The sequence below is a fragment of the Rousettus aegyptiacus genome, unplaced genomic scaffold (assembly GCF_014176215.1).
Source record: "Rousettus aegyptiacus isolate mRouAeg1 unplaced genomic scaffold, mRouAeg1.p scaffold_m13_p_13, whole genome shotgun sequence".
Taxonomy (NCBI): domain Eukaryota; kingdom Metazoa; phylum Chordata; class Mammalia; order Chiroptera; family Pteropodidae; genus Rousettus; species Rousettus aegyptiacus.
Genome location: NW_023416288.1, coordinates 9,522,697 through 9,548,140, shown reverse-complemented (window position 1 = coordinate 9,548,140; position 25,444 = coordinate 9,522,697). Strand labels below are relative to the sequence as shown.

General features: G+C 31.6%; 1 protein-coding gene across 4 annotated transcripts in view; it reads left to right on the top strand.

Moving 5' to 3' along the window:
• The window catches only part of PCLO (piccolo presynaptic cytomatrix protein), a 353,044-nt gene that overhangs the window by 250,324 nt on the left and 77,276 nt on the right, over positions 1-25,444 (top strand). For 2 of the 4 annotated variants that reach the window (XM_016162724.2, XM_036230302.1), the window contains exons 11-13: positions 21,722-21,830; positions 22,378-22,445; positions 23,762-23,976. In XM_016162724.2, the coding sequence (XP_016018210.2) occupies positions 21,722-21,830; positions 22,378-22,445; positions 23,762-23,976 (392 nt within the window). Of the gene's footprint in view, positions 1-6,544; positions 6,634-9,706; positions 10,521-21,721; positions 21,831-22,377; positions 22,446-23,761; positions 23,977-25,444 lie in introns of those variants that run through there. The other 2 variants (XM_036230303.1, XM_036230304.1) reach the window with 2 other exon arrangements.

Genomic DNA, 25,444 nt, shown 5'->3' with positions numbered 1-25,444 from the left:
GAGTGATAAAGAATCTCTTTTCAGTTACAGAAATTTGATACTTATTAAGATGTCACTCCTCATAGGGTCGGGAAGCAAATTAAATGATACATGTAGTAACATGCTACAATTTGTAAAGAACCACATACACTTCAGACAGCATCAATATTTGTCAATATAACTTTTGATTTTTTTTTTTCAGAAAAGATTTACAAAATAGAAACTATTTCCTCTAGGCACAGGTTCTTAAAACTTTGAACTTAACTGCCCATAAATTTACATAAATTTACTTGTTTTTTTTTTCTTAGTTTTCCTTGCTTTGAATTTAAAATTTATTTCTCTGAAGTGGAGGTAGAGAATTGGATTATTATTGATAAAAAATAAAAATAAAAATCTTTGATATGGAAAGTGTAGTACCATCTCCCTGTGCAGTGGCAGAGTGTAAGAAAGGGATTTTTCTCTGGCAGTTCTGTGGTCCACAATCTCTCCAAGCATTGTGTTTGCTCTGCAGCTGAGACAGGATGAAGAGCATGAAACAGAGTTTTAAATTAGAAATTAAAATCTCAACTCAAAATAGCAAGTACTATGTGGAAGTGTTAGCTGCCTGACACATCTGTTTCTAATTCATTTTCCCTTAGATAGTGAGTGTGTTTTGCTCTCAGTCTTGTAAATTTTTACTGAAACAGCTGTGGTTGATTTCTTCATTACATGGTCAGCACAGAAAGTCAAAGTTTGATGTTTACTAATTCATTAAAAATGGACAAAATTTTTGTTAGTCTGAGACCCCTCCTCAGTCAAGAAATTTGCCAGGTAAGAGTCAGACAGCTTATTTACACTTTTTATCTCTTCACGTATTGATAGGCCTAGCTCAACATTTCACATCTTCTGTTCCACCTTCCCTGGGAGTGGGGCAGGGGAACTTCCTCACATTTGTGTTTTGATGTATGCATTTTAACATTTAATCAAGTGTTGACCTGTAATTTTCATTACAAATGTCAAATGTACAAAAAAAGAAAACAACAACAACAACAACTATAGGGAATATTATGGCAAACAGCCAAGTACCCACCACACTATTTTAAGTCTTAACATTTTGCCATATTTGTTTCATATTTTTAGGAGAGTACCTATAAATCAAATAAAGTACCTATAAATCAATTAAAGCCTCCTGTAATCACCTCTCCTCTCCCAAACCTCTCTTAGTACCCCAGAATAAACCACTATATTTAATTTGAGGTTACTCTTTTACTTGCTTTTCTTTACAATTTTATGTATGTATTCATAAATGACATAAGGATACCTTTGCTTATTTATGAAATTTTATATAAATGATATCATACTGTGCATGTAGTTTTGCCACATTTTTAGTTATGTAAAGTTTATGAGATTTATCCAAATAATACATGTATCTCTAGTATTTATTTTAACTATGGGTCAGAATTCTATTATTGTATGTCTCAACTATAGTTTAATTTAAACATTCTCTGATTATATAAGTTACATGTGAAGTAATTTTTTTATTATTTGAAGTGATGCTATAATTAACTTTTTGAAGGTCTTCTTGTGTACATGTGCAGGAGTTTATTCTATAATACAAGCTAAATTTCTGGATTATAATGATTATCTTGTTAAATAACATAGGAAAATGTTGTGTAGTTTCTTTGATAATAGTTAGTTTTTCCAAATTGCTCTCCAAAATGTTATATTATTTTTATATTCATCAGTAGTAAATTAGCACTTTTGTTTCTCTACTTATTTATTCCTCTTTCTCTACATATTCTTTTTCAAATATAATTTGGAATGGTCCCATTGTTTTTTTCATTTATCTTTCCTTTAATAATGTTGAATATGATAATATTTTCTTAATCTCGTTACCTCTTGGGTTTTCTCATCTGTGATTTGCCTATTATTTGGCTTATTCATTATTGGATTGTTTGTGCATTTTAAATTGAATTTAGAGAATCTTTACATATTGTAGTTATAATCCTTTGCCAAGTATGTAGTCTTGTGTTTTTAGTTCCCTTTTTTTACAGATGTTAAAATTTTAATAGTCAAATTTTTCATTTTGTTTCTATTAAGTTTTATAAATGTTTTATATTGTTTAGAAAGTTCTCTATCCTGAATTCTTAAAAATATTAGTTTCTTCTAAAAATTATAAAGTCTTATTCTTTATACATTGACCTGAGAGACATAAAAAGTTGTTTTTAATCTGGCTGTTATATGATGAGAAATTTTAGAATCACTTGCCTGTGCACCAGTTATTGAATAGTGTGTCATAACTCCCACTGACCTATAATTCTCCATCAGTCCTATACTGATTTTTTATATGCATGTGTGCCTCTTCTGAATTCTTTCATCTAGCCTACTGATCTCTTTTGTCCATCCCTATATCAATATCACATCCTTTTAATTATATATTTATATTGTCCTGACATGTGGTAGATGGATCTATCATATTGCTGTTCTTGAAAACCCTCTTGGACAATTCAATTTTTTCCCCAAAGATTCTATTTCTAAATAAGGTCAGTTATAGGCAACTGGGGAGTTAGTACTTCAACATATCTTTTTAAAAATATATATTTTTTCCAATTACAGTTGACATACAATAAATAGTCTATTGGTTTCAGGTATACAACACAGTGATTAGGTATTTACATAATTTAAAAAGTGATCATCCTGATAAATATTGTACCCATCTGACACCATACAGAGTATTACAATATTATTGATTATATTCCCTATGCTATATTCTACATCCTCATGACTATTTTATAACTGCCAATGTGTACCGCTTAATCCCCACCCCTTTCACCTATCCGCCCCACCAATTATGGCAATCATTAAAATGCTATGCATCTACGAGCTTGTTTCTGTTCTTTTGTTTATCCTGTTCTCTAGATTCCACATAATAGTAAAATCATATGACATTTGTCTTTCTCTGTCTAACTTACTCTCCTCGGCACAATATGCTCTAGGTCTATCCATGTTGCTGCAGATGGCAAGATTTGATTCTTTTTTTTATGGCTGAATATATTCCATTGTATATATGTACCACCTCTTCTTTATCCATTCATCCATTGATGGACACCTGAGCTTCCTCCATATCTTAGCTACTGTAAGTAATGCTGCAATGGACATATGGATGCATCTATCCCTTCAAAGTAGTATTTTGGGTTCCTTCAGATAAATTCCCAGAAATGGGATTGCTGGGTCCTTCTTTGTCTCTTGTTATAGCCTTTGTTTTAAAGTCTATTTTGTCTGATGTAAGTATTGCTACCCCAGCTTTTTTTTTTTTTTCATTTCTATATTCATGAAATGTCTTTTTCCATACCTTTTAGTATGTGTGTCATTTGATCTGAAATGAGTCTTTCGTCCATAGCATAGGCCGGGCATTTGTTTTTCTTATCCATTTAGCCACTCTGTGTCTTTTGATTAGAGCATTTAATCCATTTATACTTAAAGTTATTATTGATAGATATGTATTAATTACCATTTTGTATTCATATTTTGAATACAATTCTTATTCCTCTTCTACTCCCCCTCTTCCTCCTCCTCCTCCTTTCCCTCCCTTTTCTTTCTTTCCTCCTCCTCCTCCTTCTTCTTTTTCTCCCTTTAACCTTTTTTGTAATACTGGTTTGGTGTTGATGAACTAACTCCTTTAGATTTTTATTGTTTGGGAAGCTCTTTTTCTTTTGATTTTTTTGCTGGGTAGAGTTTTCTAGGTTGTAGGTACTTGATTTTCATCACTTTGAAAATTTTGTGCCAGTCCTTTCTAGCCTGCAAGTTTCCACTAAGAAGTCAGATGACAGTGTTATGGAAACTCCCATGTAGGTAACTAACTATTCTCTTACTGCTTTTAAGTTCTCTTTTTGTCTTTAACCTTTGGCATTTTAATGATGTGTCTTCGGCTCTTTGGGTTCATCTTCTTTGGGATTCTCTATGCTTCGTGGGCTTTTATATCCATTTCCTTGTCAGATAGGGAAGATTTCTGTAATTAGTTCTTTAAATAGGTTTCAATTCCTTACTCTCTCTGTTCTGCATCTGGTACCCCTATAATGTGAATGTCATTAAACATGAGGTTGTTCCAGAGGCCCCTTAAACTATCCTCATTTTTTTTTTATTCTTTTTTCTTATTGCTATTCTGACTGGGTATTTTCTGCTACCTTATTTTCCAAATTGCTGATACAACTCTCTGCTTCATCTCATCTACTTTTGATTCCCTCTAGTCTATTCTTTATTTTAGTTATTGAATTCTTCATTTCTGACAAGTTCTTTTTATGTTTCTATATACATTTTTATTTTTCCTATATTTTTGTTGAAGTTCTTGTGAAGATTATTGAGCATACTTATAACCAGAGTTTTGAAATATACATCTGATAGATTGCTTTTGCTTAGTTATTTCTCAGAAGCTTTATTCTGTTTTTCATTTGAGACATATTTTTTGTCTCTTCATTATGGCTGCCTCCTTGTGTTTGTTTCTGTGTATTAGGTAGGGCAGTCTTAGTAGAGTGGCCTTATGTAGGAGGTGTGAGGCCCAGTGGTACAGTCTCCCTAGTCACTTGGGCTGGGTGTCCAAGTTTGTCCCTTGTGTGGGTTGTATATGCCCTCCTCTTATAGTTTAGCCTTGGTTACTGTTTACACATCAATGGGAGGGGTTGATCTCAGGCCGATTGGTTGCGAGGACTGGCTGTGACTACAGTGGATTTGCTGTTGTGCAGGGGCTCACCTGAGGAGAGAATTTGCTTTAGTAGTGCTCTGGTACCTGCCCAGTCTGCCTTTTTGGTGTGTCATTTGTGGTAGTGGTTGGTTAGTGCTCAGTGTGCTCTGAAACTGACCTCTGAGTGTGTGGTACTGGGAACTCTTTAGAGGGACTCTGTTGTAGGCCATTTCCTGTGCCCGCCCAGGAACACTTTCTATGCTACAAAGTGATGTGCACGTGGCTGCCACTTGTGCTGGGTTTGGAGGTGCCTGGGTAAGGCTAAGCTGCAAACTGAGGTTAGCTGCTGCTAGTGCCAGGTTCAGGACTGTTTACCAAGAGGTACTAAGCTAGCCAAGTCCAAATGCTGTTTGTTGGGAGTTTGTGAACTTTTAAGAGATTTTAGGAAAGTCTGCAGCATGAGCCAAAACAGATTATTTATATGGAAAACCCACTGGAAGCTTCTTGGGTGGGCCCAACAGTTGGGTGGAGTGAGCTTTCAGGGCATCATTAAGGGTTAGAGAATGGTGTTAGCCAGGTTGATGGAGACTCAGATATGGCAGCCACCTATGTATGTACGCTGTATCTGACTACATCTTGACCGGAAATCTCTGGGACAGTTCTCGACCTATACATATACATTCTAGAATTAGCTTGTCAGTTTTCAGGAAAATCATTGTTGAAATTTGTTGGTGATTATACTGAAAGTATAAATTAATTCAGAAAGAAAAATATTTATTTTTGAAGACATGACTTATTGAGTCATGTTTATTTGAGTTTTCAATGGGTTCATAATACTGGGCCTTTAGTTCTACCTAAATATTTAATTATTGTATTCTGAATCAATACAACAAATATTCTATTTGAAAAATTAACATATAGCAAACATTAAACATAAATATTATAAATAAAATAAAATTGTGTTTAGGAAATTTAATGGACCGAATCTAATCCTTTATGTATATTTCATCAATTCTAAACTTTATTTGATCACTGGATTTTTTAAATTTATTCTCCAAATAATTTTTCCCAGTGTTGTATGTTATAACATAATAATTGTGAAATATATTACTGGCATGATACTTTTAAAAAATTTTAATTTTCACAAGAGAATAGTAAATCTATAAGAGCTAAACATCTTTTAGCCAATGAACCCAAACCAATTATTTGTTTATATTGATAGGTTGTCCAACTGGAAGTTAATTTAATAACATTTTGAAAATAATTTGTATCTATAATATTATTTTTATTCACAATTAAATCAAGTTTGGAAAATTTCTGGACAGCTGTTTGGTGCTAAGATAGAAGATTTGAATACATCTTCAAGAATCTTTTAAATGAATCAGTCAGAAAATAGAACAAGAGAGCAAAAAGTTAAAGCCAATGATACCAGTGTTGCTGGTGGATTTAGCCAGAGTATATGGAAAGTTAGCTTCTCCAAGCTTTTTAGGTCCGAAAAGAAATGAGTTCATTCCTCTTTGTTCATATGCTGTTTTGTGAGGAAATGTAATTGTGTAATAAATTCTAATTAATGTATATTTTTTAATTTGTTGTGTCACTGTAAGTGATAATGGTTCATCTAGCTCACTCTTCTTAAAGATGAACTGACAGGGTTTCTGGCAAGAAAACGCAGTTGGATTTATGGTTGAGAATCAGTGATTGGAGTGAAGGTGAAGTTAGCTGTTTTCGGAGTGGTGGTTTTGATTTTAAAAGTTAGCCTTTGAAACTCCCTGTCATGAAGAAGTCTATGGTAGAAGAGCTATTTCCAGTAGTACTATTAGAAGACACACTCCTGTGTAACTTAGGGAAGAATGTTCCTAGGCAAGGAAGTCTCTATTTCTGCTTATGCTTTTTTGGCATATGTTACAGATGACATGGCAGAGATCAAGGTTGGCGATCAAGAAAAACACCACACAGATGAGTGAGCTTCCTTGTTCTTGTTCCAGGGGGATTACCAGGTACGGATTGGTAATTAGCATGAGATTTCTCAAAATTCCTACAAGCTGGTATGTCAGGTACACATCACATGAGATCATATTTTATGTTGATATAGATTTTCTAATAAATATTTAGGGAATTATCTTCTGGGAAGAAAAATATAAATTTTAGTTACCTGGACTGGTAGGTTATTCTATATTATTTTAAAGATGCACAATCATACTTACCTTGTCAGGATTTTAATTATTAACTATATTGTCAAGACAAAGTAAGATGTTTCTCTTCTTTATTGATTTATTTTAAAATTTATCAGAATAAAATTACGTTTGAGTCATAATTTTTCTGATAAGGACATCAAGAAAACTAAATAATTGCCCTATTTTATACACTTTTAGCATGTAGAATATTCCAAAATCTAATTAGATCGCTTTTATCAATGAGGGTGGCATACCTTGAAATATTTACATATGTTCCAGTTATACCGCTTCTGTACTTAATTTCTGGATTCGTCTAATCAGTAAGACATAGAACAGGGCGTGGTTCTTTTGAAGCAAGGATATTGAGCTTTCTCTATTTAATATCTGTACCAAATTTTCAAACTGCCAGTGTGTTGGTATTTCTTATATAGAGAGAAAATGTTTTTAGAGTCAGACATATCAAGATTTAAATTCAGATCTGTTACTTATTGCCTGCCTAAGTTGTTTAACTTTTGGTATCTTGGTGTTCTCTGGAAATTGGGATAATAATAGTTTTTGCAAAATTGTTACCAGATTTAGAAATAATGTTTCAGAAACTTGTAATATAGTGTTTGACATAGTGTTTTACATAAACAGTGAAAAGACTGTGTTTACCTTCTCTTTGGAGATCTTTGATGGTAGAAAGAATATTTGCTATAGTTAGCTTGAATTCTGTATCCCATGATCAAGTCTGAGTTCTGAACTACAGGTTCATAGAATCTTCCTAATGGAAAAAGTGCCAGACTTAGAATCAGAAGACAATGGCTTAATGCCATTGTCATGATTTTAGGCAAGTTACTTATATTCTCTCAGTCTCTTTTTACCTCATCTGCAATCAAGAGGTTTTAACCTATCTCACAGAGTTAACAGTGAGTGTGAATGGAGCTGATGCATTTTGTATGCTTTGTTAACTGTAAAGCACTAGACTAGCTGTAGAAGCTACTTCTTTAACAATAGATATTTTGATAGATGATACTTGATTTTATAAAATTCAGGCTTTCTGTAAGGGAATATTTGAACTGATAGGTATCTGCTATACTGGTATATTTTAAATATCAGACTTGAATAAATAAAACAATATATATTATAATGCTTGAAGAGATTAAGCCCTCTGCCATCTACCTATATCACTTCCTAACTGTGAAATCATAGTTTTGGCTAATCTTTTAAAAGACTTCTAAAATTTCCTTCTTATCAACAATTTGTTAATCAGTAAACCTTATGTTATAATTAAATCTATGGACATACATACAATGAATATCTGTTTATGTACCTTTCATGGTCTGTTAGTCACTGAAAATACACCTCGTTAGTGAAAACAATTGTGATATAAGTGTCAGATGTCTGGTCCCCTGTGTCTGGATTAATCTTTCTCATCAACTCCTTTTGTATGTGACTTGACAAATCACAAAAACTCAATGGATTTCCAGTGTTAAATGTAGGGGATCCTCCACAAGACTCTTCTACAATGCGTACTTATTAGACACTGTACCTGCTAAAGAGTTGTGGAGAAGAGATTGAACTTTGAGAAGAAACATATAGATAAAGGGTTAGAAGGGGAAGGTGAGCCATAATAGGTTGGTTATATTACATAACAGAAATTCAAGCACTAGAATCAAGAATGTGAGGCAAATTACATGGGAGAAAGAAGAAATGAAATCAGAATGGATGTCATTATTATGTCATTATTATGACAATAATGAAATGTCTCAGGTCTCCTCCATCACTTGTACTGACCCCTTACTATGATTCAGGAAGTTCTATGAAATATGTGATGTTTTCAGTGTTCATCAGCATTTTAACATTTGTAACTTCTTGTGATCTTTTGTCCTTGTAACAAATGTTTACTTCTAAGTTTTTATTCTTAATTATATATTTTTATTTATAATTTTATATATTTTAGTCTTAAAATTATATGATTCAGGCCTTACAAAACTTGAATTCATCCCCGCATTAAATGTCATTTCTTTTTGAGGAAAAAACATTAAGGTACTAACAGCAGAATTCTAGGAAGCTACTGGTACACAATAGTAATAGGCTGAAAAGACAGATGGAGGTGATAAACGGAGTTCAGAGAAAAGACTATTGTGGAGGAATAAAGGTGAGAATACTAGGAATATTGGAAATAATGAAGAATGCAAATAGATTAATTATTCACTAACTACTCCGTACCAGCGTATCCTATAATGGTATAGAATGATAGGATTCTGTCTTGCTTTTAAGGTATCTACGGCCTAGAAAGGCAAATGACTTAAGGTGTTCATTTTGGAGGAAAAGTTAGATCAGGGTCTGAATGAATAAAGTATAAAATAAATCTGAAGAACTAGAGAAAGATACTTTTAAGGAAATAAAACCTTTTTCCTTACTGACTTTTTTTTTTTTTTTGGTGTGGGAGTGATAAATGTTTTCTTTTAGTTTCAGTGAGACAAATATAGAAATGCAGAATACATTGGTTGATTTTGCATGTATTAGAACAAGTACCATAACTAGTGGAGTCTACAGATATGCCTCCTCTCATCCCAGAGAATTCCAGGTAACTTTCAGGTAATTCCTAGGAGCAGGCTGCAAGCTCCCCAGGGCAACAAACTGTGCAGGAGCTAAATCAGATCTTGCTAGACTTTTTATTTATTCCATTTGTTAATTTTTAGGATAGTTCAACAAGGTGATGGAGTACTACTATGTTCCAGATATAGTGATGAGTACTGCAGTAGAAAGACCATTCTACAAAAATACAGGTTTTCACTTCAGCACTCAATAAATTTAGACTAAATTACACTGAGAGTATAGAAAAAACATTTTTTTAAAAAAATTTCTCTTAGGCTATTTTAATTTTCTTTTACTCTCTGCTCTTTCCTAGATCCTCATCACTGTCAGTTATGGCACTCGAGTTTGCTGAGTGCTATCACTGATCCATTTATTCCTTCTATAATTTTGTTTTGGTGCAAGCTATATAGAGCAATCACTTGTGGCCCTGTGGGGACATAGAGAAAGCATGGACCTTACATTCTAGTAGGTGAGAAAGAAGATAACTTTTATTTGTAAATATTACATATTAAATGGTAATATGTGCTATGGTGAAAAATATAACAAGGAGGGTTGACGCAGTATGTAGGAGGGTGGGGTTGCAATTTTAGAAGGGGTGGTCAGGGAAAGCCTTACTGAGAAGGCAACAATTGAGTAAAGTCCCCAAGAGAGGAAGGGGTGAGCCAGAAGTTGGCTATATTGTAGGCAGAGGTCTACAATGAAAGGGGCAAAGACCGAGGGCAAGAGCATGCCTGGTGTGTGCTAGAAACAATAATACAACAAGACCAGTGTGGCTGGAACTGAGTGAGCATGTGAGAGAGACGATAGTGGGAGTTTCAGTCAGAGAAGTAACACAGGTAGAATCTTGGTCATTATAAGGACTTCAGCTTTTTACTCATGTGAAATGGAAGTCATTAGGCTGACACAGCTGAATGATGTTTAAATAGGATCATTCTGGCTGCTAGAACAAGAATAGTTTGAATGAGTAAAGGGTAGAAAGAAGAGCGATTAAGAAGCTATAGAGATAACCCAGGCATGAGATGTGGCTCTTCACATCAAGGTGGGAACAAGAGACATGGTGATAAATGATTATATTATATTATATCATGTATATATACATATAAATGCACATACCCATATATCCTATATACACACATATGTATATTTAAATATATACATATCTATGCCTATCCATTATATTATATCCTCTACATAAATGTATATATATACATATATGTATATAAATTATACAGTACAACATGTATGTTAAATGATGGCTCAATGGAAATGACCTTGATATGTTCATAGAGAGTAAAACATGAAAGAGACTTATATTAACTTGCTAAAAGTGGGAATGACAAAGGGAGAAAAAGACATACACCCTCTCCAAACTGCAGAATGTTATTAAAATAACAATTGATTAATATAAACCTTTCCTCTTATGATTTATATTATCAAATGATTAAGCCCAAGTTTAGTGTGACCTGCCAGACCTTTTTTAATGTACACATACCCATTGAATTCATCTTTATTCATCCTCAGTCCAATTTCTTAGCTTTCCACCTACTAACCCTAATGGGGTTCTCTAATCTGGTTTACCTTCCGTTTACCTCTTGTGAGCATTTATTCATGATGGAATAATCATGACTTTAGTAGGAAAAATCATGTCAGAAATCATAACTTATTGATATTAGAAACAGAATCTAGTCTTGTTTTTTATATGCACTGACTAAATATTTGTGAGCTTGATGTGGTTAGTTTTATCATAATTAAATACATTTGTTTATATTGATTATACACTTAAATTTAAGATATTAGCTATAAAAGTAGACAAATTTTATAATTAAATATTCCGTATATCTTCAACATAAAAGAAGCCCTTAATATGTCACTATTCCTGAACTTAAATGAGAAATCAGGAGACCTGGCTTTTTGAACTACCAATATATGATTTCTAAAGATGAGGCTTCACATCTGAAAAAAATTGGGACAGTTACACTTACCCTACCTATCTTACTGGTTTTCTGTAAAGATAAAATGAAAAAAAGTGTGCAAAATAACTTTGTAAAAAAAAAGAAGTTCCTTATTGGTGCTATTAACACAAATGAAACGGGTCTAATTTTATTGATTTTAATCAAAAGAACTTCATATAATCAAATGGTGTACATATAAAAATCCTTTATAATTCATCTAGAGCACACTGCCATTTTTTATGGTTGTAATCATGTTTGCTTGTGAGGTAGGATAAATTATTTCTTTTTATGAATTTTAGAGAACTGAAGGGAAACGGTTTTCTATCAGTTGATAAATATTGCTGTTAATTGTTTTCTTCTTAAACAATTCTGGGTTTTCAATGGAAAAATAAGCTATTATAGTATGTTGTATATATTATTATAAATATATATATGTACATGTATATGTGTGTATATATATGTACATATAATTCTTTTCATTAGAAATGATTGAGAACTTTTTGAATGTAATTCTACCACCTAATGGCATTTGTTATTTATTGAATATCTATCAAGCTAAAGTGAATTATTTGCTAATTCTCTTTGTGATTGTCACTTCTTATGAAGTAACAACACATACTCATTTGATTTCTTTAAAGAAATTATTTCATAATGCATTTTATATCTTCTCTCAGAATGGTTATAGATTTTTTTATTTGAAGTGACAACTCTAGCTTATTTATATCTGTCTTCAAATGGTGAAAGAATTTATGCATTAAAATTTCACCCTTTTATTATTGGTTATATTATTCATAATCATATAATTTCTTTGGCTCAAAAATAAACAAAATATAAAAACTTAACTCTTTTATGGATGGAAGTTAACTATGTTATAATATTTCTAGTGATGATCATTTGGGTTATGATAAAAACACCTTCCTTCTTTGTCAAAAAAATTTATTTTCTTATACTGTAGATGAATATATCTGAATTTTCCGTGTGCGCTCAAATTTTGATTGGAAGATTTCTGTTCATAACTTTCCTTTTCATAAATATCATTTCTTTTTTGTCTGATTTTACTCATGATTTAAAGTTACAGCTCAGTAATCAAAGCAAAGTTCTGCACATTTTATCTATCAAGTAATCTTATGAAATGAAATTTATATGGTCTTTATATATGCTCAGTGCAGATGATTATGATGATGATGATAATTTTGTCTGCTTCAGATAGCTTCTGTGTATATATTAAGAAACCGTTTTCCTAGTATAAAATGATGATATTTTAGGTTAAAATTTATTGTCTGAGTAGTGAAATTCATTTAAATAACATTAGGAAAAAGGAACAGTACAGAATACATGAATATCAAAAAGGTTAAGAGCATAATTAAAGTTAAAATCCTTAATGATTCACTAGGGATACTCAAAGCAGAGAGGGCAACAGTTACCATTTTTCATGCATGGCTGTGTCATTTATCCTAGCTTCCTATGCCTATTCAATTAACTATTAATTTCTATATAATCATGAGAGCACTATTAGTCTGTTGTTACTGTTAGCTGTTCATGATAGTCTTCAGATTTGATGGTATTAGTCTGTTAATATCACTTAATTAGAAAGTCAATAGAAAACATTTATTCTGGGTATTTTAACAAAGTAGATTGAGAAATTAAACTAACAAAAGCTTTAAAATTTATGAATTATAATCTACTTTGAAGAGTATGATTACATTATATACCTATCATTGGATAATACCATGTTATATTACTTTCTTGGGAGCAATAAAATTTTCCTAATCTACCCATACCCCTTCTCCTGCCTCATTCATCATATTCTGTTTTAGTCTGTTTCAAATAACACATCTAGTTCTAAATACCACAAATGGTAGTCATAGAGTGACTTTGGCATCTATACCAATCCTTCCAGGAAATACTAGATTATTTTAGTGGTCATAATGATTAGAAACAGAATCGTATCATGATAATCTTCCTCAAGTTCAATCATGAATTATGGCTAATTATATTTCCCTTTTTACCTTAACCATTTAAAAAGTTAAGATAAAGTAAACTGTTTAAAAAGTTAAGGGAAAAATGAATTTGAAACACAAGAAATACATTACTTTTTTTCTTGTTAATCAAATGTAATCAGTTCTGATCTCTCCTTCACATTCTGGTAAGAAATTGATGCACATTCATTATTTGATATTTGCTGTCCCTTGAGCTTTAGGAATATTCCCAGTGAAGACCTTACACATCCTAGAACACTGGGAGTTGATCCCCTGTACATTGATCCACACCATTGAGAGAGCCACATCCAAACCAGCACAATTCTCAAAAGTAGATGCCTCCCTTAACTGTGACCAGTGTTCCTGAGAGTAGTTCTGTATAGGTTGAAAGCTACAAAATCTAGTGTCAACTTTTCTAATAGTACCATGCAGAAAAATTTTTTTGAGGTAATGCCATTTTCCCTGAACCATATGAGCAAGCAGGGTGGTGACCCCTACTATCTTTGCAACCTCCAACCACCATGTTTGGGGATATAGTCTTCCTAGAACTGACTCTTCACCTCCTATTCCTTTCATTCATCCTACATTCTTTTCTTTCTTTCTTTACTGTTTTTTTTTTAATGTAGTCAGTATTCTTAACATGAGATCTAAAATCTTCATAGATTTTTAAGCATACAATACAATATTGTTATCTACAGGCACAACATTGTTTATCAGATATCTAAAATTTATTTGTTTTGCATAACTGAAACTTTGTACAAGTTGATTAGGATCTATTTCCCCCTCCCACAGCCCCTGGCAACCACCATTCTATTCTTCACTAATGAGTTTAACTCCTTCTATGACTAGATTATATTACTTAGAAATATGTCCTCAGTGTTCATTCATGTGGTCTTATATTACTAGATTTCCTCCTTTTTAAAGGCTGAATAATACTTCATTGTATGTATAAACTTCATTTGCTTTTCTCTTTATCCATCAATGGATATTTAGGTTATTTCCATATCTTGGCTGTTGTTTATAGCACTGCAATAAATAAGAAATAATGCTACTATCTCTTCAAGTTCCTGATTTTAATTATTTTGGCTAAATACCCAGAAATGGAATTGCTACATCATGTGCTAATTCTATATTTTTAATTGTTAGGAAACTTAGTAATGTTTTAGTAGTGGTTACATCATATTGCATTATAACCAACAGAGTACAAAGGTTCCAATTTCTGAATTTCCTGCTATATCTTTGTGGTTTTGGCTTGCATTTCCCTAATCATTAGCGACATTGAGCAATCCTTTCTTCATTATTTTTCTTTCCAAGCAAAGTTCAGCATAATCGTCTATCAGTGTGCCTATAGAAATGTAATATTTGCTTCTTTCCTAGAAATAGAGAAAGAGATGAGAAATCTGATCAGTTTTTTTCATTCCTAATTGTCATTGTTATCCACAATAAAATAAAATATCTCACAACAACTTTCTGTTTGTTCAATAATGTCTTCAATTTTTGCAAGCCCAAGTCTTCAAATAATAATGTCATGTAAATAATTAATACAATTTCTCAATTATCTTTCCTTATAGTAATTACAATAGCATTATAAATAACACATGTGTTCTTTGTGATAGGTTTTACACATTTGAACACTGTTTATATGTAGGTGGTCTAATGTGTAGGCTAACTGGCATAAGCTGAATGAGGTTTCCTACTTACTGATACTAGTGCTGGCCTCTGAGACAGTTAGATGGAGTTTATATTTCTGCATACCATTAAATAACTGTGTGATGTTAGAAAAGTCATATTACCTCATGTTTCATTTTTCTAATATGTTGTATAAAGGACTGAAACTAGAGTATCTACAAGAATCTTGCCTGATTTATGAGTCTATAAAATAGATGTGATTACATCCCATAATTTGATTTATGTAATTCTTCTTAAGTGACCTATATATTATTGATCATTAATATTGCAAAATATGATAATTGATTTTCTTTACAATTGTTTACTTTATGATTGAAGCTAAACCTATTTCAGATCTGTGAGTGTAGAAGTCATTAATTCTAAATACTTGAAATATACTCAGACCTAGAAAGAAATATGAATAAGCACAGGCAGTTCAACTGTAGTCTTTGATATTCTCAGAATTTTTTATATTCAGAATGTGAAGTGCTCGCTTCAGCAGCACATATACTAAAATATGAGAATTTTTTAAACATGTAAATTAATTTTAAGAATTTATATATGCAAGCCATTCTTTGATAATTTTAATTGCTTGTTTTTCACAAAAGTGTGAATGAAAGAAGCACAGAAATTGAATTGATCAAGATTATACACCAAATTAATGACAGTTTCAGATATAGAACTTAATTTTTCTATTTAAAAATATATCGAAGTTGGATGATATTTCTCTAAAGAATTCTTGTAAATAGTCTGCCCAAGGATGGAAATAGAGTATATTATAGCATGTGCTTTTGCTTAACAATCTATTTCATTTCTTTTAGGCTTGAGTCTATCCTCTCTCTCTCTCTCTCTCTCTCTCTCTCTCTCTCTCTCTCTCTCTCTCTCTATATCTCTATATATATATATATATATATATATATATAACATTTATATATATAACATTTATATATATAAATGTTTAATAGTACTGAAATTTGGAAGAATATGCATTTGTAACATTTACATTAATCCTAATAGGTTTAATTCTATTACCTTTATAGAATGAAGAGAAGAAATTGTGACAAATCAAATGTTTTTAAAATATATATTTTAATAGAGTAAAATCTTGGTATTTTAGATTGAAAGCAACTTTGAGTTTAAATGAGTTAGCAACAGATACTTTGTCTACATGCCATATAAATTTAAACCAAATTGAGATTTAAATTGCAGACTGAAAGTTCTAAACCCTGAGTTAGCCAATCCAGGAACAAATGTAGCAATACTCAGAGAAGATAAACTAGGCAGGGAGATGCCATGGGAGCCCTGGTGAGCCAAAACCAGCCAGAAGAACTTTAACTGCCACTGAGGACAGTGAGAGAAAATGTGAGGAACGCAAAAAAGGAAAAATTAGATGGCATGATTCCTATGCTTAAAAGTTTTAGTATATATGGCAAGAAAAGTTGTAGATAAAGATAATAATTTAAAACAATATGAAAATATTTGCTAAATTCTTCATATAAACCTATAGCTCAAAAATTGTATTTTCGTCAATTGTAAACAGTTTTTTTGGTTTTTATTCTGTCATGATCATAGTGTTCTCCAGATTATAGAGTAGGAATAAACTAAAACAGTGATCTAGCAAATATAGTTACTGTTGAGGGAGCCAAGGATAATAGGTTAAGCAATCTGCTGAAGGTCACAACAGCTAGTAAATAACCAAGCTAACCGTGAGCACAATTTGATTATGGAGAAGAGAGTGTATCAGGAGTCAACTATCAGCAACATGCTGGTTCATAAAACACACTTCTGAGAGATAAAATATTTATCTTTTGAAAATAGTACATGTGGTCCTTATGAAAGATGAACAGATTTTAATTTTTAATGATAATTTCAGACACATACATACACACCGTTGTATTTTTAAAAGCATTATTAGAATTACTGAGTGAAAAAAACTGTAATATTTTATTGTACTCTTTTTTAGCAATTCACACTCCCATTTTCATTAAAAGGAAATTTGGATTATCTTCCTTCCAGTGTTTCTTGAGAGAGAGTTCCTGGTTAATGAAAGTTGTAAGGTATTTCAAACCCCTGACTTATTCAGGTAGATTAGGGAAACAGGATTCCCTACAAATGTGTTAGGGAGCCAATAGAGTAAGAACTGGAGAACGAGGAGGAGGAAAGCAGGTAGATGGAGACTGCTTCAATGAAAGTAGCTCTATTTTTACGTATTTTGTATACCGAGGCTCTTTTTTTAAAAGTTTTATTTGAACTATGAGTGAGTTTCAAGAATAAAAATAACAGTAATGAAGATGACAAGAATGATTATTATGAGATTCGTTCTTCAACAAGATACTTTCCAACTTTAAGATTTTATACTTGTAGATGAGTTTCCTTAGGAAAATATATCTGGGTTTTGAATATCTTATCATAATTGGGAACATCTCCTTTGTCCTTTAAATAAACAGGTCACTATTCAAATACTAATTTTTCCCTTTTACCAAAGAATCCTTCCTTCCATTTTTTTCCTTTTCCTTTTATTCCTTTCTTTCACTCTTTTTTCCCTTTCTTTCATGTTAATGTATAAATAGATTAAAATTATAAAATGTAAAAAATATAATTAAAAATAATAAAATCCATTCACCTATATATGTATTGTTCTTATATTGACATTATCTCACTTGAAAATAAATGAGTAATATAACTGATGTGTACAAGGTATTGGACCCCTGAAATTCAGTTACAGTTTGTTTGCTATTTAGAAAGCCAGATTTAACTGAGGCTTTGCTTCTGCTGTTAGTTTATAAAGGATTTTTGAGAGTGGCTGTCCAAATTTAGTAAGTTAATCTATAGTCATAGTCAATATCAGTGGAGAAAATGGCTAAAATAAGAAATTATAAATAATATATGCATAAGTATTCCAATGAAGTTTTGTTTTGTTTTGTTTACCCCAGCTGCATCAGACTCTCATTTCATAGTGTACCAGCCTCATTTGTTCATATTAGGTCCCCTCCTCTACATGTGTGTGTGCTTTTTTTGTTTATTCATTTATTAGCACATTCATTTCTTATATCTCATTTTTCCCATACATTCTTCCCTTGATGAACAACTGTTATAATTTATATGATGTCTATTATTTATTCTTAAAATGTATAATGTTAATATATGTGAATATCATTTCGATGTACATAATGTAATTGCCCTATAGATTAGATCTGTATCTCACTTGTTTTTACTTCCCGAATGATTTTAAGATGGATTAAACTTTTGATGGTAACATCTGGTAGGGTCTGTTTCCTGCACTTTGTGGTATATTTCCATTGAGCATTCTCTGTACTCTCTTTGTCCATTGCTCCCAATACTGCCCCCTCTCCACAAACAGATACTCAAAAGAAGATTTCTGAGTCATAGTGTGTGCATGCAGTTAATTTAACAATGTTCTGTCACATTGCTTCCAGAGTGCTTGCACTTCTCTGCATTTCCATTAAAATAATTACATGTTTATAAATTGTAAATAAGCAGTTTTATTTTTCACGCTGACAGTATTCTCACATCATAGAGTGAGGATAAAGCTAAACAACCATCTTGTGAGTATAATCTACCTTGAAGTCAGGGTCCCCTAATCCCACATCCTGGTCAATGCACTATAGCATCTGGCTTTCACACTTTTTGCAATATGACGAGTTAAGTAATACATCATTGTTGTTTCAATTTGTACTTTCTAATCACTGAGTCTAGACTTTTCTTTATATACTAATAACACCTGAATTTCCTTCTCTGTCAATCATCTTTCTTTGACTAAATGCCAAGATATTTCTGTTTTTTTTTCTAGTAAAATATCATGTTTATTAATTTATATGACAGCATAAAATGTTAGCATATAGCAGCACAAAGGTGGTGATCATTACAAAGATGATGAATGAATTATGTATTGCCTACCACATACAAAGTGTTGAAAAAAATGTCTGTGGAATAAATAAATAAAAGTCATGAGCTTTTGTGTGATATGTTAGGATGTACAATAACCCATAAGACTTTGACTCAACTCAGTAATTTTAATCCATAGACGTTTTTGAAGTAACGGTAAATATTAAACAAAGAAATAACATACATGAAATTTAGTATTACAAAGATAAGAATAGCTTGTTCCAGTTTGAGAAGGAGACAAAATTAAGTAGTCTCAGAAATAATAAAAACACATTTGAGAATGTTTTGCATCGATTTGTTAGGATTAAAAAAATCACCTGACTATTGTCTCTCTCTCTCTCTCTTTTTTTTTAATAATCTGTTAAATATAAGATTTGAGCAGCAAGTTCTATTATCACTGTTGCACATTCAGCAAAAATTCAGATTATCTTAGTTTTCCTATTACAAGCTATTATAATAAGCACTTTCTAGGAATATAATTGCAGAATCATCTATACAATCTCAAACTTGAACAATTGATTAATATATATCTTGATATAATTTAAATATAAAGAAATTATAAATGTTTGCTCATAATGCTAAATAATAGATTTAACCATTTATGTGTGCACTATGTTCCAGGAATTATTTCTAAAACAAAGTCAGAATAAAAGTTATCTGAAGTTTGAATATGATTACATTCAAATTAATTAAATGATAAAACACTATTTTAGTGAACTTCCATGTAGTATGATAATTTTCAACAAATTTTTGCATGCATTCTAAAATAGTCTATAAAATTCTATAATTAACATATTTTTTAAAATACTGTATTTAAAATCACATGATAGTTAATTCTCACCACTACTAAAACCATCTTATGAATTTATAGTGATTTGTATATTCACTTGGTTATTTTAGTGTGGTTCTTATAGGATTTATAGGAAATTAGGTGATGGAAAGGGGATGTGTTCTATAGTGTCTGATACCATTGGAACCAAGAATAAAAGGATAAAAGAACTGGCAAAATATTTCAAACTACATTACTGCACCAGTTCTGCTAGTGAAGGGACACAGCAGATCATGTAGGTCATGTCTCAGGTATATATCTCGGTAAGACCCTAGTTATCTGTATATATTTTTTTCAGCAATGTTATTAATGATTCTAAATAGTTTTTCTTTTTTTATGGATTAAAGCATTTTTCATTTCACTGGATAATTATATTTTGGAAATTTGTCCCTTTATTTTAAATGTGAAAAATGAACAGATAAATCCAACAGAAGCATTGTAAAGATTATGTAGCTATTACTTTTCATAGAATTTGCTCTTACAAGAAAGGGACAATGCAATTTCTGATTTATAACACCATTAATTTGTTTCCATTCAAAATTATCTGTTCATAAATGTACTCTTTCCCTTGACTTAAAGAAAAAAATGTGTTTTTCAGTGTGCTTTTCTTTCGGTACCAAATTTTTTTGGTGGTGTTACCACTGTTTTTATGTAATTTTCTCATTTTATGTGTACAACAGCCTGGGATTGTTGAAATAAACCTAAGGGCCATCTGAAGATAAAGTTTTCTTGGAGTAAGTTATAGAAAAGTCTTTCTTGTTTGTGTTATTGTGGGTATTTTTATGGACTTCTTTTGCCATTTCATTATAGTAAAAACATTTCCCTCACTTGTTTGCAACTGGTAATATACCTTTTAATGTATATCAAAATCATCAAAACTTTTAAAGACTCAATCATGCCATGGTAAGAATTTCACATTGAAACCAATGTTGAGCAACAGCGATTTTCACATAGACATCTATGAAGCTCATTGAAAACCAATTGTGTAATAAGTATTTCTTTTATTTAATTATAGCCTCGTTTGGAATATAGGTATTTTTCGTAGGTAAAGCTGGTAGCATTCACAAATATAGGTACATAATTAGGACCATCTGATATGTGCCAAATAGTTGTCCCTAAATTATCTTGAAAGCTCGTAGAAAACAGACTAAAGAAACTAAATGTAAAATGTCGAAATATTAATTGTTACTACTTTTTTGGTATAAAAATTATCTTTCTAGGTAGAGAGGAAACATGAAATGTCCTGTAACCAGTCTCACAACATAATTTTACAGGACCTAGCGCAAAATGAAAATGTGGGGCTCTTTGGTCAAAGATTGTTAAGAATTTCAAGATAGCAACAACAAAGCATTAAACCAAGCATAGGACCCTTTTAAGCACAGGGCCTCATAGTACTGCACAGGCCACACACACACCTATGAAGCTGCCCTCTCTGTGAGGTTCCTGCTTCTACTCAGGAATGTCTTGTATTCAGTAAAGAAAAGACATGACGTGAAAACCTGTTTTATTTGCGCAAAGTTCAAGCTATAACAGTTTTTTAAGGGGAACTTCACAACAAAATCTTAAAGACATTTTTCTACCACTCCCATTCCACGATAGGATATAGAAATTTATACTCTTCTAGTTGCTGTTGCCCATGGGAAATTTATATTGGTAGTTATAATTATTTTTTATCCTACAAAAAATTAGTCTAAACAATATATGGTCAATAATGTTTTCTTTATAGCAGTGTGAACAAAATGCATGTGTTTGATAATAGATTTTCAAAGTAACATTTTGCATATTGTATTACATACATTTTATGTGTTAAGGTAAGTTGATATAATCAAGCTACATATGGTTTTGGTATTAATGTTCCAGAGAACTTCGAACTGATATTCTCTGCAATGGTGTGCTGAGTTGGTTTTTCAGTGCAAAAAATGATTTCTGTGCCCTGTGGACCCAGACTAGAAATAGCGTACATTTTTTATTTTATACCTGAATTTGTCTTTTAGGGATGCAAGTATTGGAATGGAATGGAATTCCTTTAACTTCTAAAACGTATGAAGAAGTGCAGAGTATCATTAGTCAACAAAGTGGGGAAGCAGAAATATGTGTAAGACTGTGAGTTTTTCCCCATCTTTTTGTTTCCATTTTTTTGGCTATTCATGGCTCTTTTAATTTAAAATTGTTAAGGTGGAACCTTTGCCAGTCAGCAAGACTTTCTATAATTAAAAAATAAAGTGAATACAAGTTATAGATTTCTTGTGTTCAGAGTCAAAGGCTAAAGTATAGAAAGAATCCAGCTAATTTTGTTTCTGATTAATTGATATTAGCTCTCCCTTTTCATACTTTGACTGAAACATGCTTCATTTAAATGAAAGCCTAAACCCATTTAGATTTCATGAATGTGTATAGTATTTCAAAATAAACTTACATTTAATCTATAAAGATTTCACCTTAAATAATCATTTTTATCAGCTGACTTTTAACAGCATTGCGAATATATATTTGGTTAGAAGGGTTAGCATGCTTTGAAATTGCTTTATATCATTAACCACTTCTCATTTACCTACTGAAAAAAAAATATTCAGGGTAGCTGGGGAAAAGGGCCTTTTTGTCTCAGGCTTCTTCAACTTCTTTCTTAATTTTTTTTTGTTTTAATTTTTAGGGACCTCAACATGCTCTCTGATTCTGAAAATTCCCAACACCTGGAACTTCATGAGCCAACAAAAGCCGGTAGGTGAAAGCAATCTGCTTTCAACTGTGAATAAAGATGTAGGTATAGAATTGCAGATGCTTGTTTGCTTACAGTGGCGTTATGATCCAATAAACCATCATAAATTAAAACTATGATGAGTCAAAAATGCATTTAATACAGCTAACCTACCCAACAGCATAGCTTAGGCTAGCCTACCTCAAATGTTCTCAAAACACTTGCATTAGCCTACAGTTGGGCAAAATCATCTAACACAAAGCCTATTTTACAATAAAGTGTTAAAGAGTTCATGTAATTTGTTATGCATATTACTTTCCCACAATCATGAGGTTGAAAAATTATAAATTGAACTATCTTAAGTTAGGGACTGTCTGTAGTTACAGAGGAAAATGTACCGTAGATGTAGATATAGAAACATAGGTATAGGCAAAAATAAAGTTATAGATTAATAGATATTTATATATTTATGTAATCATAAACAAAATGAAAAGCATTGTAACTATTTTTTTAGCTTTCTGTGGAAACACATATTTGCCTGTTAGACCCATTAAAAAAAATCTATGAAATTCTCACTGTATGAGTTCACATTTTTAATTATTTAAAAGTAAATTCATCCTATCAAAGTAATCCATAGAGCCATTTATTTTTATCTTATATAATTTTTGGATAATACTTGATTCTTTTTACTATAAATGGTTATTCCTGAACCTTTTGATTGCCTCTTATAATAAATAAAAATCAGCATGTAGTTTCATAAATACATAATGAAGAGATTTAACTTTTGTAGATGACATATATAGTCAACAAATTTAAATCAATTGTGAGATTTAAAATATCACTTATTTCATTGTTTTATAAAGGTATACTGAGCACTCCCTATGCTACAGCAACACTAAACAGACTAAGGCCTGTAGAAACTTTAATACAACTATAAATGTGAATATACTCTCTGAAATTTCCCCCTTAGAGAAAGATATATGTAAGATTTAAAGAAGAAAAAATAGCTAATCATAAAATTAAATTCCAGTGAATAAAATAGAATAGTTTATCTTCATACAGTTCTCTATATAAAACACACACATACACATAAAACACACTTTTTGAAGATGTAATAGGTACCTCAGTTTCCCTCTGTAATAACATTCTTTCACTCCTCTTTATTTAAGCCTTCTAGACTTCTTTAGAAGTAGATAGATACATAAAGATACAATTATGTTTCTTTATCTATTTTTTATATAGCTTGTTTCATAAGTGATATTTCAACTTCCAATAAATTCCAAGGTATTAAGTACCTATGAAATTGAGAAATGTGTAAAGCCATTTTATTTTGTTGTAGTGGATAGAGCGAAATCCCCAGGGGTTGATCCTAAGCAATTGGCAGCGGAGCTTCAGAAGGTTTCACTACAGCAGTCACCACTAGTTCTGTCATCTGTCGTTGAAAAAGGATCTCACGTGCATTCAGGTCCTACTTCAGCAGGATCCAGTTCTGTTCCTAGCCCTGGACAACCAGGGTCACCCTCTGTGAGCAAAAAGAAACACAGCAGCAGCAAGGTGAGAAGTGTTTGATGTGACCTCCAAGTTATTTGTTTTCTACCTCCTAGTTTAGACTAGGAGAAAGGAAATACAGAATCAAAATGATATTGTTCTTGTGATTTCTCATGTCCAAATGATTATCGAAGCAAAAAAAAAAAAAAAGTTTTTCCATTTCTGAGTATGTAACTGATTCAAGGTGTCAAGATTACATACTTCTACATCTCAAAATATTTTAGCAGTTATTGTTATGAGAAACTTGAAAAATGTGTCTGATATTTCTTATTTCCTGGTGTGTTTTTTTTCACTTTTGTTGCATAATTCTGAGCCTCCGTGTGTATCAAATATTAGCTTTCCATCCTTTTAAAAACATAAGATATACATTACATTAGATTGTATAACTTAAGGGTAAAAAGACACAGAAATAAAGAGAGTTTAGGATAGTAAGAAAAAAGAAAACCAGTCATATAGTATTGCCATTTTGAATTTTAACCCTAATTCTATTTTCTCTTGATGTAAATCTTTATTTGAAACAAATGTTTCTAACACTTATATTTCAAAGATACTGAAGAATTAAAAGGAAACAGAAAAATTATTGCTTAACTTTATAAAAACAGATAAAAATGTAGTTTGTAATTTTTCCCTCATAGATTTGATTGTTAATAGAGAAATTTTCCTCATGGTCAATAAATATATTAGAAAAGTATTATTTTGTTTAAACACAAATAAAGTATTTTCTTTATGTGGTGAATATATGGGAAAGACAGAGTATTATTGGATAAATTGACTGGATTTCAGAATACAAAGTTTATTTTACTAAGTATATAAACACAGCAGATGTCACCAAAAATCTCTTTTATTCAGAAGCGAACAACAAAGGTAGGATGATTTTAATCATAGCATTATAAAATAACTTATTTTAAACTAAATATAGCAAGACTTCATGAAGAATAATTCAAGGACAGTTAGACTGGATTTCAAAAAAAATTTTAACACAACTGTATTTTATAACATGCAATTATGTGTTAATTTTGAAGAATTACCTCAATGAGGTTCCTTTTCTTCTGAGTTACAGACTGATGGTTTTTTTTCTCAACATTTCCACATAGAAGATAATTTCTTTCTCAATACCTCCATGTAGAAGACATGAGAAAATCTGCTAGCAAAATTTCCTAAGCAAGCCCATTATAGGTTCTACAAGTCTGTCATCTTGATATTTTTGATTTCAGCAATTGACATCATCATCCTCTCAAGAAATTTAAGAGCACTATTAACTCTTCTTTTCTCTTCATTTGCATTGTCTAATCAGTCACCGAATTCTAAGCCTGTGAATTCTAATTTTCTGATAAGCTTCTAGTAATTTTCTATCTTCTCTGAACTCACCAATTTCCTTCACCAAAGCATTTTTATATAACCGATGAAATAAGAGTAACAGGAACCTTCTTGCATGAAGTCTTTCCATATTCTAATCCTTCCCTAAAGTCAGAAG